The 14,818-nt window shown below is 46.5% G+C and overlaps 1 protein-coding gene across 6 annotated transcripts in view; it reads left to right on the top strand.

Annotated features, from left to right (window-relative positions):
• The window catches only part of osbpl3b (oxysterol binding protein-like 3b), a 192,589-nt gene that overhangs the window by 24,424 nt on the left and 153,347 nt on the right, over positions 1–14,818 (top strand). For 5 of the 6 annotated variants that reach the window (XM_070551284.1, XM_070551283.1, XM_070551282.1 and 2 more), the window contains exons 2-6: positions 3,421–3,564; positions 12,299–12,415; positions 13,038–13,091; positions 13,384–13,497; positions 13,679–13,843. In XM_070551284.1, coding sequence (XP_070407385.1) covers positions 3,478–3,564; positions 12,299–12,415; positions 13,038–13,091; positions 13,384–13,497; positions 13,679–13,843 — 537 coding nt within the window. In that variant the 5' untranslated portion in view covers positions 3,421–3,477. The remainder of the gene's footprint in view (positions 1–3,420; positions 3,565–12,298; positions 12,416–13,037; positions 13,092–13,383; positions 13,498–13,678; positions 13,844–14,818) is intronic. The other variant, XM_070551285.1, reaches the window with a different exon arrangement.

Here is a 14,818-nt window from a genome sequence, read left to right as displayed (position 1 = left end):
CTGATGGATGCCCCCCTAACTGCTTGTTTGTGCCTTCGAGTCTACGCCCCGCGGTGCTGAAGTGGGGGCACTCGTCACGCCTGGCTTGCCATCCCGGGATGACAAGGACCGCCTTCCTGGTGGCTCAGCGTTTCTGGTGGCCCACCATGTCCTCTGACATACGAGCTTTCGTCTCCTCGTGCCCTGTGTGTGCCAGTGCTAAAGTGCCCAGAACCCCTGCTGCAGGTCTCCTACAGCCTTTACCTATCCCCTCAAGACCATGGTCCCACATAGCCATGGACTTCATCACGGGTCTGCCCCGTTCAAGAGGTAACACTGTCATTCTGACTATCGTGGACAGATTTTCGAAGTTGGTTCATGCTGTGCCCCTACAGAAATTGCCTTCGGCAAAACAACTGGCCGAGATAGTGGCACGACATGTGTTTCGACTGCACGGGCTTCCTGAGAACATTACCTCGGATCGGGGTCCACAGTTCGTGGCAGCATTCTGGAGAGAATTCTGCAAGCTCCTCGGGATAACGGTCAGTTTAAGTTCTGGTTTCCATCCTCAGACCAACGGGTAAGTGGAGCGGTTTAATCAGGACTTGGAGACCACCCTACGAGCTATGTGCTCTAAGAACCCCCCGACCTGGTCCTCACAGCTCCCTTGGGCAGAATATTCCCATAATTCTCTTGTGAACTCTACCGGTTTCTCCCCTTTTCAGGCTGCCTATGGTTATCAGCCCCCACTTTTCCCCCATCAGGAGAGGTCTGCATCGGCCTCCGGCCCTGCCGCGTTTGTACGACGCTGTCGGCGCACTTGGGTGGATTACCGCTCTCGTCTGGTCCAGAATCAGGAACGGTTCACCGCAGTGGCGAACCGTCGGAGATCAGCCGCACCCGACTACAAGGTGGGAGACAAGGTTTGGCTTGCCTCGACAGATGTGCCATTGAAAGGGGGTTTGAGAAAGCTCCTTCCTCGGTACATCGGCCCCTATTCGGTGTCCAGGGTCATCAACCCGGTGGCGGTCAGGTTGGACCTTCCTCGCTCCCTGCGGATCCACCCTGTTTTCCACGTGAGCAAGCTTAAGCCCTTTGTGACTAGCCCCTTGCATCCGCCCCCTGCGGCTCCGCCTGCTCCTCGCCTTGTGGACGGTGGCCCGGTCTTCAAGGTGAACAAGCTCCTGGCCTCTCGGAGGGTGGGTCGGGGCATCCAGTACCTGGTGGATTGGGAGGGTTACGGCCCGGCGGACCGCCAGTGGGTCCCCGAACGCCACATCCTGTGCCGTGACCTGATCGCCCGTTTTCACCGGGACAACCCTGATCAGCCTCGTCGTCCGTCTGGAAGCCGGACCTTGTGAGGGGGGTTATGTTATGGGTTACTCCTCCTGATTGTTTTAATGCGTGTTTTTCTTTCTCTGTGTAGGTTGGCTGTGGCTCTTCCTGCTGTTCCTGCCCCTCTTTGGAGCATCGGGGAATGCCGCAGCTGACTGCAATTTCCTGATTGCCACACCATGTATTTAAGCAGCTGCTTCCTGTGCATGGTGTGGCGTTGTTGTGAAGAGTTTCTGGTGTTTAGAGCATAGCTTTGTTTCGAGTCCGTGGTAGTTTTGTTTTGTATTACCCGTGAAGTCCTTTTCCCACTTATGTGGTGATTTTTTGTTATTAAAAGTAATCAGTATCGGATCTGGTCATCCTGTCTCCTGCATTTGGGTTTATTCCTGTGTACCCTCGCGTGACACTAACAAAAAGCCAACCCCAGCCCTCCGCCTCTCACCCGGAGCAACTCCAGCAAAGGAGAGTGTCCAACCCCTCTCAAGGACTTAGGTTCCAGAGCCAATGCTATGTGTCGAGGTGAGTCCAACTATATCTAGCCGGTACTGCTCAATCTCTGCCACAAGCTCCTGCTCCTTCCCTGCCAGCAAGGTGACGTTCCATGTCCCAAAAACCAGTTTTCTTGTCCGGGGATCGGACCGCCAAGGCTCCCGCCTTGGTCTGCCACTCCGATGGTCTACTCAAAAACTGAATCATTCAGGAAGTGAGTTCTGTTTTAATAATTCTCATGTTATGATCACATGGCCAATCAGGACAAAAGAAGTTAAGAGGTGTTAACAAACAAACCTCAGAACATCACGTCTTCTTCAGATATGAAGATGCTCTGACTTGTGGATAAGGAAATCTCTATGTGCATGCAATTACTTTAACTTTGCGTCAAGGAGATATGCGGGACTGTGTGAGCTTGTCCAGTCACGTAAACTGATTAACATAAATGGGTCATTTCAAGAACACATTCATATTATTATTCTTATTAATCTAAACACGGATTAATCAACCTTATTAATTTAAGCACCTGGTTCATTCATTATCTGATTTCATTATAAAAGTTCATTTTTTGTTCTGTGAAGCAGATATAGATAAGCTGCAGCTCGGCAGAGTCCTTGAGGACGGACCATGATCTAATCAATCTAAGTGTCAACACGCACTGTAGAATCTTTCTTGCAGCTCAGAAGATTGAAAGACGCACAGAGGCAGATTAATGTCTGAAGATGACTTGTCTCTGAAAAGGCCAATATATAGATGAAAAACTGACCATTTCTGGATGCAACATTAGTTATCAAATTAAAGTTACTTGTCCAAGACACTATACGTTACTGGATACATTTTTTCTCTAGCTGTTTTTGTAATCAGCTGCCCTGGGGCACACTGAGGTGAGGCTGCTGCTGCCAGGCGCCACCGACCATTGCCAGTTGGTAAGGAAGCTGAAGCTGATGCAGCCCGATGAGCATCAGACTTTAGTTAGATTACATGTAGTTTAGCATTTGACTAAAACTTTCAATTTTTTAAAATTCTAGACCTAGAGCTGACCTCTGATGGATTGATGATCTCATGTTTCAGTGAAACTTTAGGGAGCTGTTAAATTATCTCTAATTTCATACTGATCGCATATTTTGTTTATAATTTTTTGCAACAAAATTTCTGATTTAAAAACTATTTTATATCCACATATCTAATCTAAAAGTCAGTTCTTTTAAAAAGGCCCTTTTGTATCAGTACACCTCCATCTGATTTTTCAGGTATGAAGACTTGATGACCTCCTAAATCACTGCGCATAATTTAAGTGGGGGCTTTAGATTTATGAGCTTTTAAAATGTCCCAAATCCATCAATCTCTTAAAGACCAATAAGTGAAATATTCAAACCTCTGGTGTCCTCAACTGCAGTTCAGTTTATGTCCTCCAGTCATGTGGTTGATGTTTGTTCACTGTTGAGAGCTGCTTCAGCCCAAGTATCTGCTGTGTGGAGATGGAAAAACTAATCACTCTGAATAATCTAATGTATTTTTCAGTGAGTGCTAAAAGGCTTTTAGAGAACTTGCCTCTTCAAACCATTTGTCATACTACTCTCTCTCCACATGACCCCATCTTCACCTTTTCTGTCTCAGATGGAGAAATGCCCCTTGTAGTGGAGTTGTAGCCCTCACAGGCCAGCCTGCAGCAAGATGAGCTCAGAAGAGCACAGCTCGCAAAAAATCTCCTCTGTGTCACACAGCAACAGCAGCTCCTCCTCCAAACATGAGGGCCGACAGGTAACGTTCAAGCATTATCCACCATGTCCTCGATAAATGTTTCCGACTGTAGTGCTCTGAGTCACTGAAAGCAATTTGTAGTTTCCTTAAAGCCCCCCCACCCCACCCCCACCCCACCCACACACACACACACACACACACACACACACAACATGAAATTAAGCTGATGAACCAACAAGCTTTGAATTTTTATTGGCAGGCTGCAGACTCATGAATTTTTCATTATCCATTTAGCTTTTTCTTTTTGTAAATGAAAGTAAGTGAATTTCACTCAAGTACCACAAACAGGACAAACCTGCATTTCTGAGTATTTATCAAGGGGCAGTCACTGTCTGCATTATGCAAAGCCAACATGTAAGTGACCAAAATTGCAGTTCCCCCTCATCCGCTATAGGTGCTGGCTCAACAGCACATTCTCATTGCCTCCCATGTTGGAAATACCAGGTTCACAGCAGGAAAAAACATGTTGACAGCCTGGTACAAACACCATCTAGGTCCAACAGTTCTAGTTTACATGCATGGCAACTCTGAGGGGGTAGCGTTTTTTGTAACTCTTCCATTTAGTTGTGATGCTATTTATGCTATTTGATTGACAGGTAGCATGAGAGTCTGGGCTAGCACTGTGCACAATGTGGAAACGCTAAGTGTGTTTTCAGGCAGGATTTATTACTCTTAGAACTTTTTTAACACTAATTGGCAATGAGATCCATAGTTTCAGAGATATAGCTGATATAGTAAATGCTCGATCCATTGTACACTTTCACTGGGACGGTCAACGTTTCCTGTTTGGCTGACCGTAGGGAGCAAGCAGGAGCATAACTATGAAGCAGGTCTGACATATAAGAAGGGGCACTGCCCTGAAGAGACATGAAAACAAACACCAGGGTTTTGAAACTGACCCATTTAGGAACTGGAAGCCAGTGCAGGGCAGCCGGTATTGGTGTAGTATGGTCTCTCCTCTTAGTCCTATGAGTCGGGCAACAGAGTTCTGCACCATCTGAAGCCTGGCCTAAACGAAGTTTTCAATTATGATTCAGCCAAAGAGGACAAAACAGTGGGGTCACAACATGATTTGTTGACTTTGCATGGTTTTTTAATGTACAAACATTTAGGAAGCTGAATGAAAACTGAGCAATGAGTAAGCAGTGGCTTTATTCAGTTTGGAACTTAAAATCAGCCCAGCAAGAAGTGTGTCGGGAAAGATGCAGCATTGACTCTGAGAGTGTTGTAAATGAGCTGAGTGAGGAAAAGACAAAGAAACACTTGGAAAAAGCCAATAACAATGAAAATAAAAAAGAGCAAAGACAAGAAACACTTGCTTAACCCTTCTACTGTCCTATCAGATGAACCCTCCAGGGCAGGGGTGGTTAAACGTGGTTTATTGTTTATTCCTTCGCTAGGGTGAAGTGGTACACTCCTAATAAATAAATAAATAAATAAAAACGCACCTGGGGCCCATCTGACCCCATTAACAATGCAGGAGGGTTAAATGACAAACGCTAACAAGCTCTTGAAATATTTGGAAACAAGGTGTAAGCTCATACAGCCGATTGAATAAGTGAAGAAAGCCTTTTGGAGCACCTGGCAACTGAAATCCATGTCCTATCAAACAGAAAACACCACAAACACAGACACACACGCACACTGGATGTTGTTAGGAGGATGGAGTTCAAACGATTTGAGAGTTTCTTTAATGTCATATTTATTTTAACAACCAGGATTTCAGCAGGTCCATTCCTGAAAGACAGCAGTTTTTACAAACAACCCCTACCATCCTCAGCGGGAGGCCTGCAGACCAAATCTGCTAAACACTCTCAGATATTAAATAACATTTTTATTACACTAAGAGCTGTTTCCCTGAACTGTTTCATGAGCAGTATGACCTGCTTTTATTTCTGGAAGTGTTGCTTGACCTTGAAGAATGGCAGAGGCTGACAATAATGACTCCCTGTGTGTGTGTGTGTGTGTGTGTGTGGGGGGGGGGGGGGGGGGGGGCTGTGATGAGCCCTGGAAAAGCTTCTCTCATGCAATGCTCTTGTCCCTGCCCCATTACCACAGTTGTTTTTATTTTTTCCCCCTTTTTCATTTAGAAAGCCTCACCTTCAGCGTTCATCTTGTCCAGCTGACAGTTAGTTGAGCTCAAACTGGTAATTTGGAAATGGTCAAAGACACGCTGAAAAAAAAAATACCAACGAGAATCACGTAAAACCTCGGCCAAAGACAATTTTGTTATCTGAGTGTTTGGGTCTCTATTTCCAAAGTACATTTTTGTCCACTGCACTTTTCCCATACAAAAACTATATTAATCTACTGTATATTAAATAAACACTAGTTGAGCACTAAGACAAAACAAACGCTCGTATTGAAGCCCGTTTCCCACTAGAACTGTCCATAAGCACATCTACTGGCTCTGCTGATACTTGTCACAACCTGTCCTGTCTCCCCACTCTTTTCAGCCCTGTGTCTTCCCTAATTGCTCCCACCTGCCTCTCGTCTCCCACTAACTTTAGATCCCAGCTCCTCTTGTATTTAAACACTCCCAGTTCTGTGTTCCTTATCTGTTCATTGTTTCAGTGTCCATTGAGCTCATCATTAAAACCTTTTGAATGTTGCTGCCTGCCTGCCTGCCTTTGGATTCTCACCTCAACCACTCTACTTCGCTCCGCGCTCGTGACAGAATGAACAGACCTCCTGAAGGATCCAGCGGGGAAATTGTTCCCTGGGAGTGCCTGCTGCAGTAGCTCTCTCCCAGCTACCAGCCGGCCTCCCCTCCTCCAGCGCTGCCGTGCCGCAGATGCCGCCGCCAAACGTCGGCCTTGGTGATCCTTTCTGCCCTGCCCGATCCAGATGGGAGGTTGGGCTGGGAGGCGTAGCCGGACAACTTCCCCTACGAGAGCACCAGACTGGCAGTGTGCTCTCCTGGAGTTGGTCCACGACGCGGGAGGGAACCCAGGCCCCGTCGTCACCTGCAGCCCGGGAACTGTGCCACGGGCGCGCCACAACTCCTGCTGATGTCACCTCCAGCTCCTCAGTGAGTCAGACTCCAGAGGGGGTTGTGAAGACGTCCCACGAGCAGTGCACTCAGCCGGGAGACACTCCTCCCGAGGTCTCCTCCCACTCTAAGAGGGACCAGATGGTGGGGTCAAATGAGCAGAGTATTGCTGTCCACCTCAGAGGTCCCTGCTCTGCGTTCCAGCTTGGACGCTCAGGCTCCGTCTCTAGTCCAGTCAGCACCTTCGTCGACAACAGACCAAGGGATCGAGCCTGCAGACGACACAACGGAGCTCGCCGGTCTCCAGTCTGAGCTGGCCCGGCTCCGTCAACTCCTCAGTCTGCAGGAGTTCCAGTTGGAGACCCTATCCGCCCTTGTTCTCCAAGAGGCACCTCCAGAAACTCCAGTGGCCCTGCCTGCAGCTGCCCCGCCTCCAGTTACTTCAGCGGCCCCGCCTGTAGCAGCCTCGCCTCCAGTCACTTCAGCGACCCTGCCTGCAAGCGACCCGACAGAGTTCACCTGCCTCCAGTCTGAGCTGGTCCGGCTCTGTCAACTCCTCAGCCTCAAGACACTATCTGCCCTGGTTTTCCAAGAGGCGCCTCCAGAGACTTTAGCGGCCCCGACTGCAGCAACTCTGCCTCGTGACAATACTTGCTAACGTGTGATTGACTGTTCCTGCCACCTGTGTACTTGACAGTTTTGCATTCCTGACAGCCTCTAGTCTAGGCTGTAGTTTTATTGATATTTTCTGTATACTTACTGGAAAGATTTCCATTTAGCACTGGATTAAGGGTTGTGGTCCGCATGCCAATTATGTCCTATTCTAAAGTCAAAACTACATTTATGAAGTAATCCTCTTGGTTTGAAATTTTTTATTTTTATTCATATAAAACATGGTGGGCACTCATTAGTTATGCGCCATCTTGAAATATGATAGCCTCGGGGTTAAAATTAGGGGGGATTTGTGGGGCAGTAGCCTAAGCAGAGAGGCCTAGACTTCCTTCTCCTGGGCCACTTATGTCAGCTCCTCCATGGGAATCCTAAGGTGTTCCCTGGCCATCCGAGAGACATAGACCCTCCAGCGTGTCCTGGGTCTTCTTTGAGGTCTTCTTGGACATCACCTCAACAGGGAAGCATCCAGGAAGCATCCTAACTAGATGCCCGAGCCACTTCAACTGGCTCCTCTTGATGTGGAGGAGTAAAGGGTATTCTCCAAGCCCCACCCGGATGACCAAGCTTCTCACCCTACTTCTAATGGACAGCCCAGACATCCCGTGGAGAAAATTCATTTTGGCTGATTGTATCCGCAATTTCATTCTTTCAGTCTCTATCCAAAGCTCTTAACCATAGGTGATTCGAGAGCTTTGCCTTCTGGTTCAGCTCTCTCTTCACCATGCCAGCTAGCACCTCAGAGCTGTGGAGTTTCTTTGGGTTGGCATCGTATTACTGCTGCTTTGTAAAAGGGTTTTCCTCCACTGCCAGTCCCTACATCAGCTGATTGAGAAAGACTAGCTGTTTGAGTGGACTGAGGAGTGTGCAGCAACTTCTCACCAACTCAAGGCTGCTTTGACTGATGCTCCAGTTCTGGTTTATCCCAACCCAGGCAAGTCTTTCACTTTGGACACCGACATGAGTAGCTTTGGGGTAGGAGCTTTGCTTTCACAGCAGAGGGTGGCTGGCAAGAAGGTTGTGGCCCACTTCAGCCGTAGCCGGACTGAGAGAAACTACTGCAACACCAGATGGGAGTTGCTGGCTGTAGACTTGGCAGTGCGGTACTTTCAACCTTACCTCCTGGGAACCAAGTTCAAGCTCCGGACCAACTAAGCTAGTCTTACTTGGTTGTTGAACTTTAACCCTCTCAGGCTCAAAATAAGTTTTGATAAAAGGACGAACAACTAAGTCCTTCAGGGGTACTTCTGAGTTAAAAATGCTCATGAATTACAAATGTGGAGTAACCAGGTAGGTAGGTTTTAACTGTTGCAAATCTGCAACGCCTGCCTCCAGAGGGCTAAGCAACCAGTGGGACAGGTGGCTAGATGGTTATGACCTCTCTTGGCAGCCCTGCCTTGTTAATGAGTGCTGACACTGCGTTTGTTGCGAGGAACAGGAGCATGCACCCTCAGCAGCAGCAGCAGCCGATCCAGTTGCTGACAACAAAGAGAAGGAGCGATTTCCCATGGAACAGCTAAAGGAGCAACAGGAGGCTGATCAAGTTCCGGAAGAGGTGATGAGCTGATTGGCCAGCTGTGTTCTCCCATTTGCCAGAGCTGAAGATCTTGCACTCCCAGTATGTCAGTCTGGAGCTCCATGGGGTCCTTTATAGGTGTTAATCACAACATGGCCACCCAACTTACCATACTCACCAGCCAGCATCAAAGAAACTGGAACTGGAATCTGCCTCTTGTGCTGTGGGCTTATTGCACTGCTGTCCAGGAATCCAGCCAGAACACCCCACTCATCTTGATGTTTGGGAGGGAGCTTCGGACACTGGCGGACTTGATATTTGGTCCACCACATGAGCCAGAGATTTTGAGTGGTCTGAAACTATGTTTGGCAGCTGAAAGAACGTCTTGAAGGGGTGCATAAGCTGGTGCAAACATCCCTGCTGGAAACTGGAGCCCGCCAGAAGAGGGCATTCGACTCCAGGACTAATGGCCCACCCCTTGCACCTGAGGACAAGACCTGGGTGTACTGCCCAGTCAGGAAAAGGGTGCTCTCCCCAAAGCTGATGCATCACTGGCAGGGACCTGGGTAGATCGTGGACCAGATCTCTGAGGTGGTATTTCGGGTTTGCTTGCGTGGTCATGAGCGACCATCACAAGGACCGACTGACTTTAAATCGACTTTGAGCTCCTGTGCCACAGGCTGGTGGCAATGGATGAGGCTCCCCATCTTCTGATGTCAATGCTGAACGGGCCAGGGATTTGCCTGAGATGCTGAGGCACTGGGGCACAGGGGAGACTTGTGCGTGTTCTGCACCAGCCTGGACAGTTCCAGGACTTTATGCTTGAGGGCTAAGGGTTGTGGGGACAGTTGTTTTGTCCTATTTTGGTGTGTTGGGTTGTGTGGATGTCTTTTGTTCAGTGTTCTGACTCTGCATGTTGGTGTCTATTCTGCACCATGAGCAAGGGATCCATTCCAGGGAATGGGACCGCAGTACTGTTTGGCTGTAGAATAAAGTAGTTCACTGTAGGGATGTCTGATATTATCGGTCTACCGATGTTATCGGCTGATATTGGCCTTAAAATGTAATATTGGAAAATATTGGTATTGGTTTTTTGCTCCTTAGTGACCCGACTTTTACATACCATACACATATTACCCATCAAACTCTTTGGCTTCATCTCATGTCTCTGAAAATGTCAAAATATCACATATTTGGGGTTTAGTTTTTGAGATATTTTAGTTTTATTTGGCCCAACTTGTTAATGATAAGGAATTTGCACTGTGTAGAGCAGTCCCTAACAGCATGTGTGTAGCTAGCCAGCAAACAACAACCAATAAACACAAGAATCTTCACCCAAGGTTTGTATTTCTTAAACGAAGATCTTTATAAATGCTTTATCACCATAACTACAAAATACAGCAAAGTGCTTAGCAATTAGCCTAGCTTAGCATGTATGCTCACACTGCTTACATCTTATTAATATAGGCTTAGCAATTAGCATAGCTTAGCATGTATGTTCACATTACTTACAATTTATTAACTATTAACTTTAAAACACGCCCAAACATTCCCTAAACAAATCAATGCTTACAGCGACAAAAGTTCTTCACAGCACGAACGTATAAAGCAAAATCAGCATGTTCCTGCTGCCACAGTATATTTAGGCAAAGTACACCTACTTTGCTGCAGTGTTGTGAGTTTTCATGAGCCAACAGGATTTACATAAAATAACCCAGTTCTGCACTTGGGCATCAACAGTGATTCTCAAAAATCTGGAATGTGCCCCGCAATTAGAAAACAGGGAGCAGAGAAAATAACCCTGACACACAGATTTTAAAACATACAAAAATATTTTAATAACTTATGGAAAAAAGTTGAATTATTTTGGTCCGTTGCCTCAGGATGGGAAAGCATTGTGCTAACAACACTGTTTACAGTGGGGATGGTGTGCTGCTGACCTCTACTCCGGACATTGTGGATTGATAATTGGTGGCGGAATACTTCGAAGACTGCCACAATCCCACCGGCACATTTTCCAGTAAAGAAGTAGAGTCTGGGACTTTGGTTTGGACTGTCCAATCACTGGGGGTGAGTTTGTCAAAAAGCTCCTCAGTGGCAAGGCTCCAGGGGTGGATGAGATCCGCCCAGAGTTCCTTAAGGCTCTGGATGTCTTAGGGCTGTGTTGGCTGACGAGTCTCTGCAATATTGCATGGACATTGTGGACAGTTCCACTAGACTGGCAGACTGGGCTGGTGGTTTCCCTATTTAAAAAAGGGATCACAGGGTGTGTTCCAACTACAAGGGGGATCACACTCCTGAGCCTCCCTGGTAAGGTCTGTTCAGGGGTACTGGAGAGGAAGGTCTGTTGGATTGTCCAACCTTGGATTCAGGAGGAGCAATGTGGTTTTTGTCCTGGATGTGGAACACTGGACCAGCTCTATACCCTTAGGGGGTCCAGGAGGGTGCGTGGAACATGTAATTTGTGGATTTGGAAAAGGTGTTCAACCACTTCCCTTGAGGGGCCCTTTGTGGGGTACAGCAGGAGCAAGATCAATAGGTGGATTGCAATAGGTGGATTGATGCTGCATCTGCAGTGATGCAGGGCTGTCGTGGTGAAAAGAAAACTGAGCGAGAAGGCGAAGCTCTCGAGTTAACATGCAATCAACGTTCCTACCTTCACCTATGGTCATGAGCTTTGGATAGTGACCAAAAGAACGAGGTCGCGGATACAAGCGACCAAACGGAATTTTCTCTGCAGGGTGTCTGGGCTCTCATTAGAGATGGGGTGAGAAGCTCGGTCACTTGGGAGAGTCTCGAAGTAGATCCCCTGCTTTTCCACATCGAGAGGAGCCAGTTGACGTGGCTCGGGCATCTAAGTAAGATGCCTCCTGGATGCCTCCCTGGTGAGGTTTTCTGGGCACCTACAACTGGGAGGAGACCTAAAAGAAGCCCCAGGACATGCTGGAGGGTTGATGTCTCCTGCCTGGCCAGGGAACGCCTTGGGGTTCCCCCGGAAGAGCTGGTCCAAGTGGCTGGGGAGAGGGATGTCTGGGCCTCTCCACTTAGGCTGTTGTCCTTGCGACCCGACTCCGGATAAGTGGAAAAGAATGGATGTATGAATTATTTTAGCTCATACCAGGTTAAACTTAAGCTCAATCATTATTCTGTTACAAAACTCCACTGGTGTGTTCTTAAAGCCTTCCTGGGATTTTTACTCTATTTTATACAAGCAGGCCTTTACGGATTAGTTCATGATGAAGCATCAACCTAAACTTTGTATTGGCTGGAGTTATGGGATTAAACTGTAATCCCAGTCCGGAAATTATTTTGGGTAAGTGTGAGATTAGACAGGAATACTAATTTTACATTTGATTCTAGGTCAAAATAATAACACCAGAATCTGTAGAACTGTGGAAACTTTTCATCAAAAGCTTATTTTATTGAACAATCGACACTAGATGAAAACAAACAGCAGATCTGAACCAACAACAAATTTCAAACCTGTTTCACTCAATTACACGTGTTTGCTATCATGTCAGTCATTTAGACATTACTTTTATTCTGTGTTCCTGCAGGACAGCTGGGAAATTGTGACAGATTCATGGGGGGTCTTTGGGAATGTTCTGGAGCCCCAGAAAAAGGAAGGCTTCATGCTAAAGAGGAGGAAGTGGCCCATGAAGGGATGGCACAAGGTATGATAAATCCCTTAAAAGACCCATGGGACTTTACAGTTCTTGTGAGGGATTTTTTCCATGTGATTGCTTAATTTCATTGAAAGCTGTTCTTTGTAGTTTTTATGTATCCTTTAACAAACTTGCTGACACGACCATTCATGCTTAAAACACATTAAATGACATTCTGCTGCAGATGATTTCACCCACAGGAGAGTCACAGATGACCAGGGTCAGCGCCTGCTGTCTGAGAGCTTTTCCTGGGATAATGATAGTTACTTATATTTGCGTTCCACTCACATGCATTAGCTGATGGCCTGTTGGCTACCAAACTGTATATGTTTAGTATTGACTTCTAAATCGGGTCTCTGTGCTTTCTTCACTCAGATTCTCTTGATGTACAGTAAGAGCCCCAAGAATTACATTTAGAAATGTAAGCAGAGAAGGGAGATTGCATTGGAGTGATAGGAGGAGTAATAAAAGGAGACAAATTCAAGGGAGTATGGAATGACGATTATTTTACTCCAGAAAAAATCATTACAGACATTGTCAAGACATTTGTTCTGTCACAATCACAGAGTTATAACAGGAGTGTTGCATATGATTCCAGCTGCATCTCATTTGTTCCTTTTTTCTTCCTCAGAGATACTTTGTCCTCAATAAGGGCATCTTGAAGTATGGCAAGTGCAGCCCTGATGTGAGTACATAAGGCTACTGGCTGTATTGTGCAGGTTTGTGAGCTACCACTGTAGTTTTAAAAGCCCTGAATTATTTGCAATCCTTTATCATTGCAAGGAATCAAACTGTAAAATTAGCCTTCCAGCTTCACGTTTTATGGCGGAATGACATGCAGAATGTTGGCTAAGTTGTTTTTGCCAGAGCCAGTACATAGTTTGTTCCTAAACTTGACAGCACCCTGCAGCATTTGTGCACCAGCTAATGTAATAAAATTATGTTTCGTGTCAACGCTAACCCTATCCCTATCCCAGATTGACAAAGGGAAGCAGCATGGTTGCATTGACGTGGGTCTCTCAGTCATGGCCATTAAGAAAAAAGCCAAGTGTATTGATCTTGACGCAGAAGACAACATTTATCACCTTAAGGTAAATCAGAAGAATGGGTGAATGATCTCTGTATTTTTCTGAAATTATGATATTAAAGGGATTTTACCAATAATTATGTGAATTAATATTTAGTCCTAGTGCTCTGTATTTTTGTTTATGACCTCTATTTAAGTCCCACTTGACCTTGTGTGAATGTCTGATGGTGGGATCTCCTCTGCAGATTAAGTCACAGGAGCTTTTTGACGAATGGGTTTCAAAGCTGCGTCACCATCGAGTCTATCGCCAAAATGAGATGGCCATGTACTCCAGCGAGAAGCCCTTCTTCTTTCCGCTATACCCCTCCCCCAACACCCCCAGCATGGCTGAGAGTGCCTCAATCAGAAGGGTAACTCAATAGATGTATTTCCGCTATCGGAAGTTCAGGGTAATTTTATTGGAACTTCCCGGCAGGTGCGTTTCCACTTCACCAGGCCGGGCCATTTTGAGAAACTTTTGGAGTACCTGAACAGGGGAGGTACTCGGAAAGGCCCAGTAGCTTAGCAGAACCTTTGGTTAACTCATGCTGATTAGTAATAAGCAGATATTGTCCAAAACAAGAGTTGCTTGTGAAGCAGAATGTAACTACAAAGACCGTTCACCATCCATACAGCCATCCATTTTATTCAGCTTCTCCAGAGTTGGGTTGCGGGAGCAGTAGCCTAAGACGAGAGGCCCAGACTTCCCTCTCCCCAGCCACTTGGGCCAGCTCTTTCGGGGGAATCCCAAGGTGTTCCCTGGCCAGGTGAGGGACATAGTCCCTCCAATGTGTCCTGGGTCTAACTTTAGGCCTCCTCCCGATTGAACGTACCCGGAAAGCCTCACCAGGGAGGCATCCAGGAGGCATCCTGACCAGATGCCCGAGTCGCCTCAACTGGCTCCTCTCGAAGACCGTTCACACTGATTTAAAATTGGCATTACTAAACTCCCTACACAGAAAAACGCTGTTGAATTTCCTTCACAACCATAGTTCACAGAGCTTTGTTGTGTCACAGAGTACCATAATAAAACAACACTTTTTCTGGTCATTGAACGCCACATTTTACATCATAAAGTAGCTCCCTCAATACTCTAAATGAATTAAGTTTCCATATTCCAACAGAATAACATTTTTAATGTTAGTGTGGACACTTTTTGATGACATTACTCACCGTTGAAGCAGTCGCGATATGCTAGGGTCTGTGCAAAGTCCTAAAAGGCCTGAATTTGTTTGGAGGCACAACAGAATTTACCCTGAAGTTCTGACAATGGAGACATACCCTACTGTTACTGTGTGCAACATCAATATTATATCTTTCTGCAGGTTCTTTATTTTTCATCTTCA

This window comes from Nothobranchius furzeri, chromosome 5 (genome assembly GCF_043380555.1).
Source record: "Nothobranchius furzeri strain GRZ-AD chromosome 5, NfurGRZ-RIMD1, whole genome shotgun sequence".
Taxonomy (NCBI): domain Eukaryota; kingdom Metazoa; phylum Chordata; class Actinopteri; order Cyprinodontiformes; family Nothobranchiidae; genus Nothobranchius; species Nothobranchius furzeri.
The sequence above is the reverse complement of the archived record's forward strand: the minus strand, read 5'-3'. Positions and strand labels throughout refer to the sequence as shown.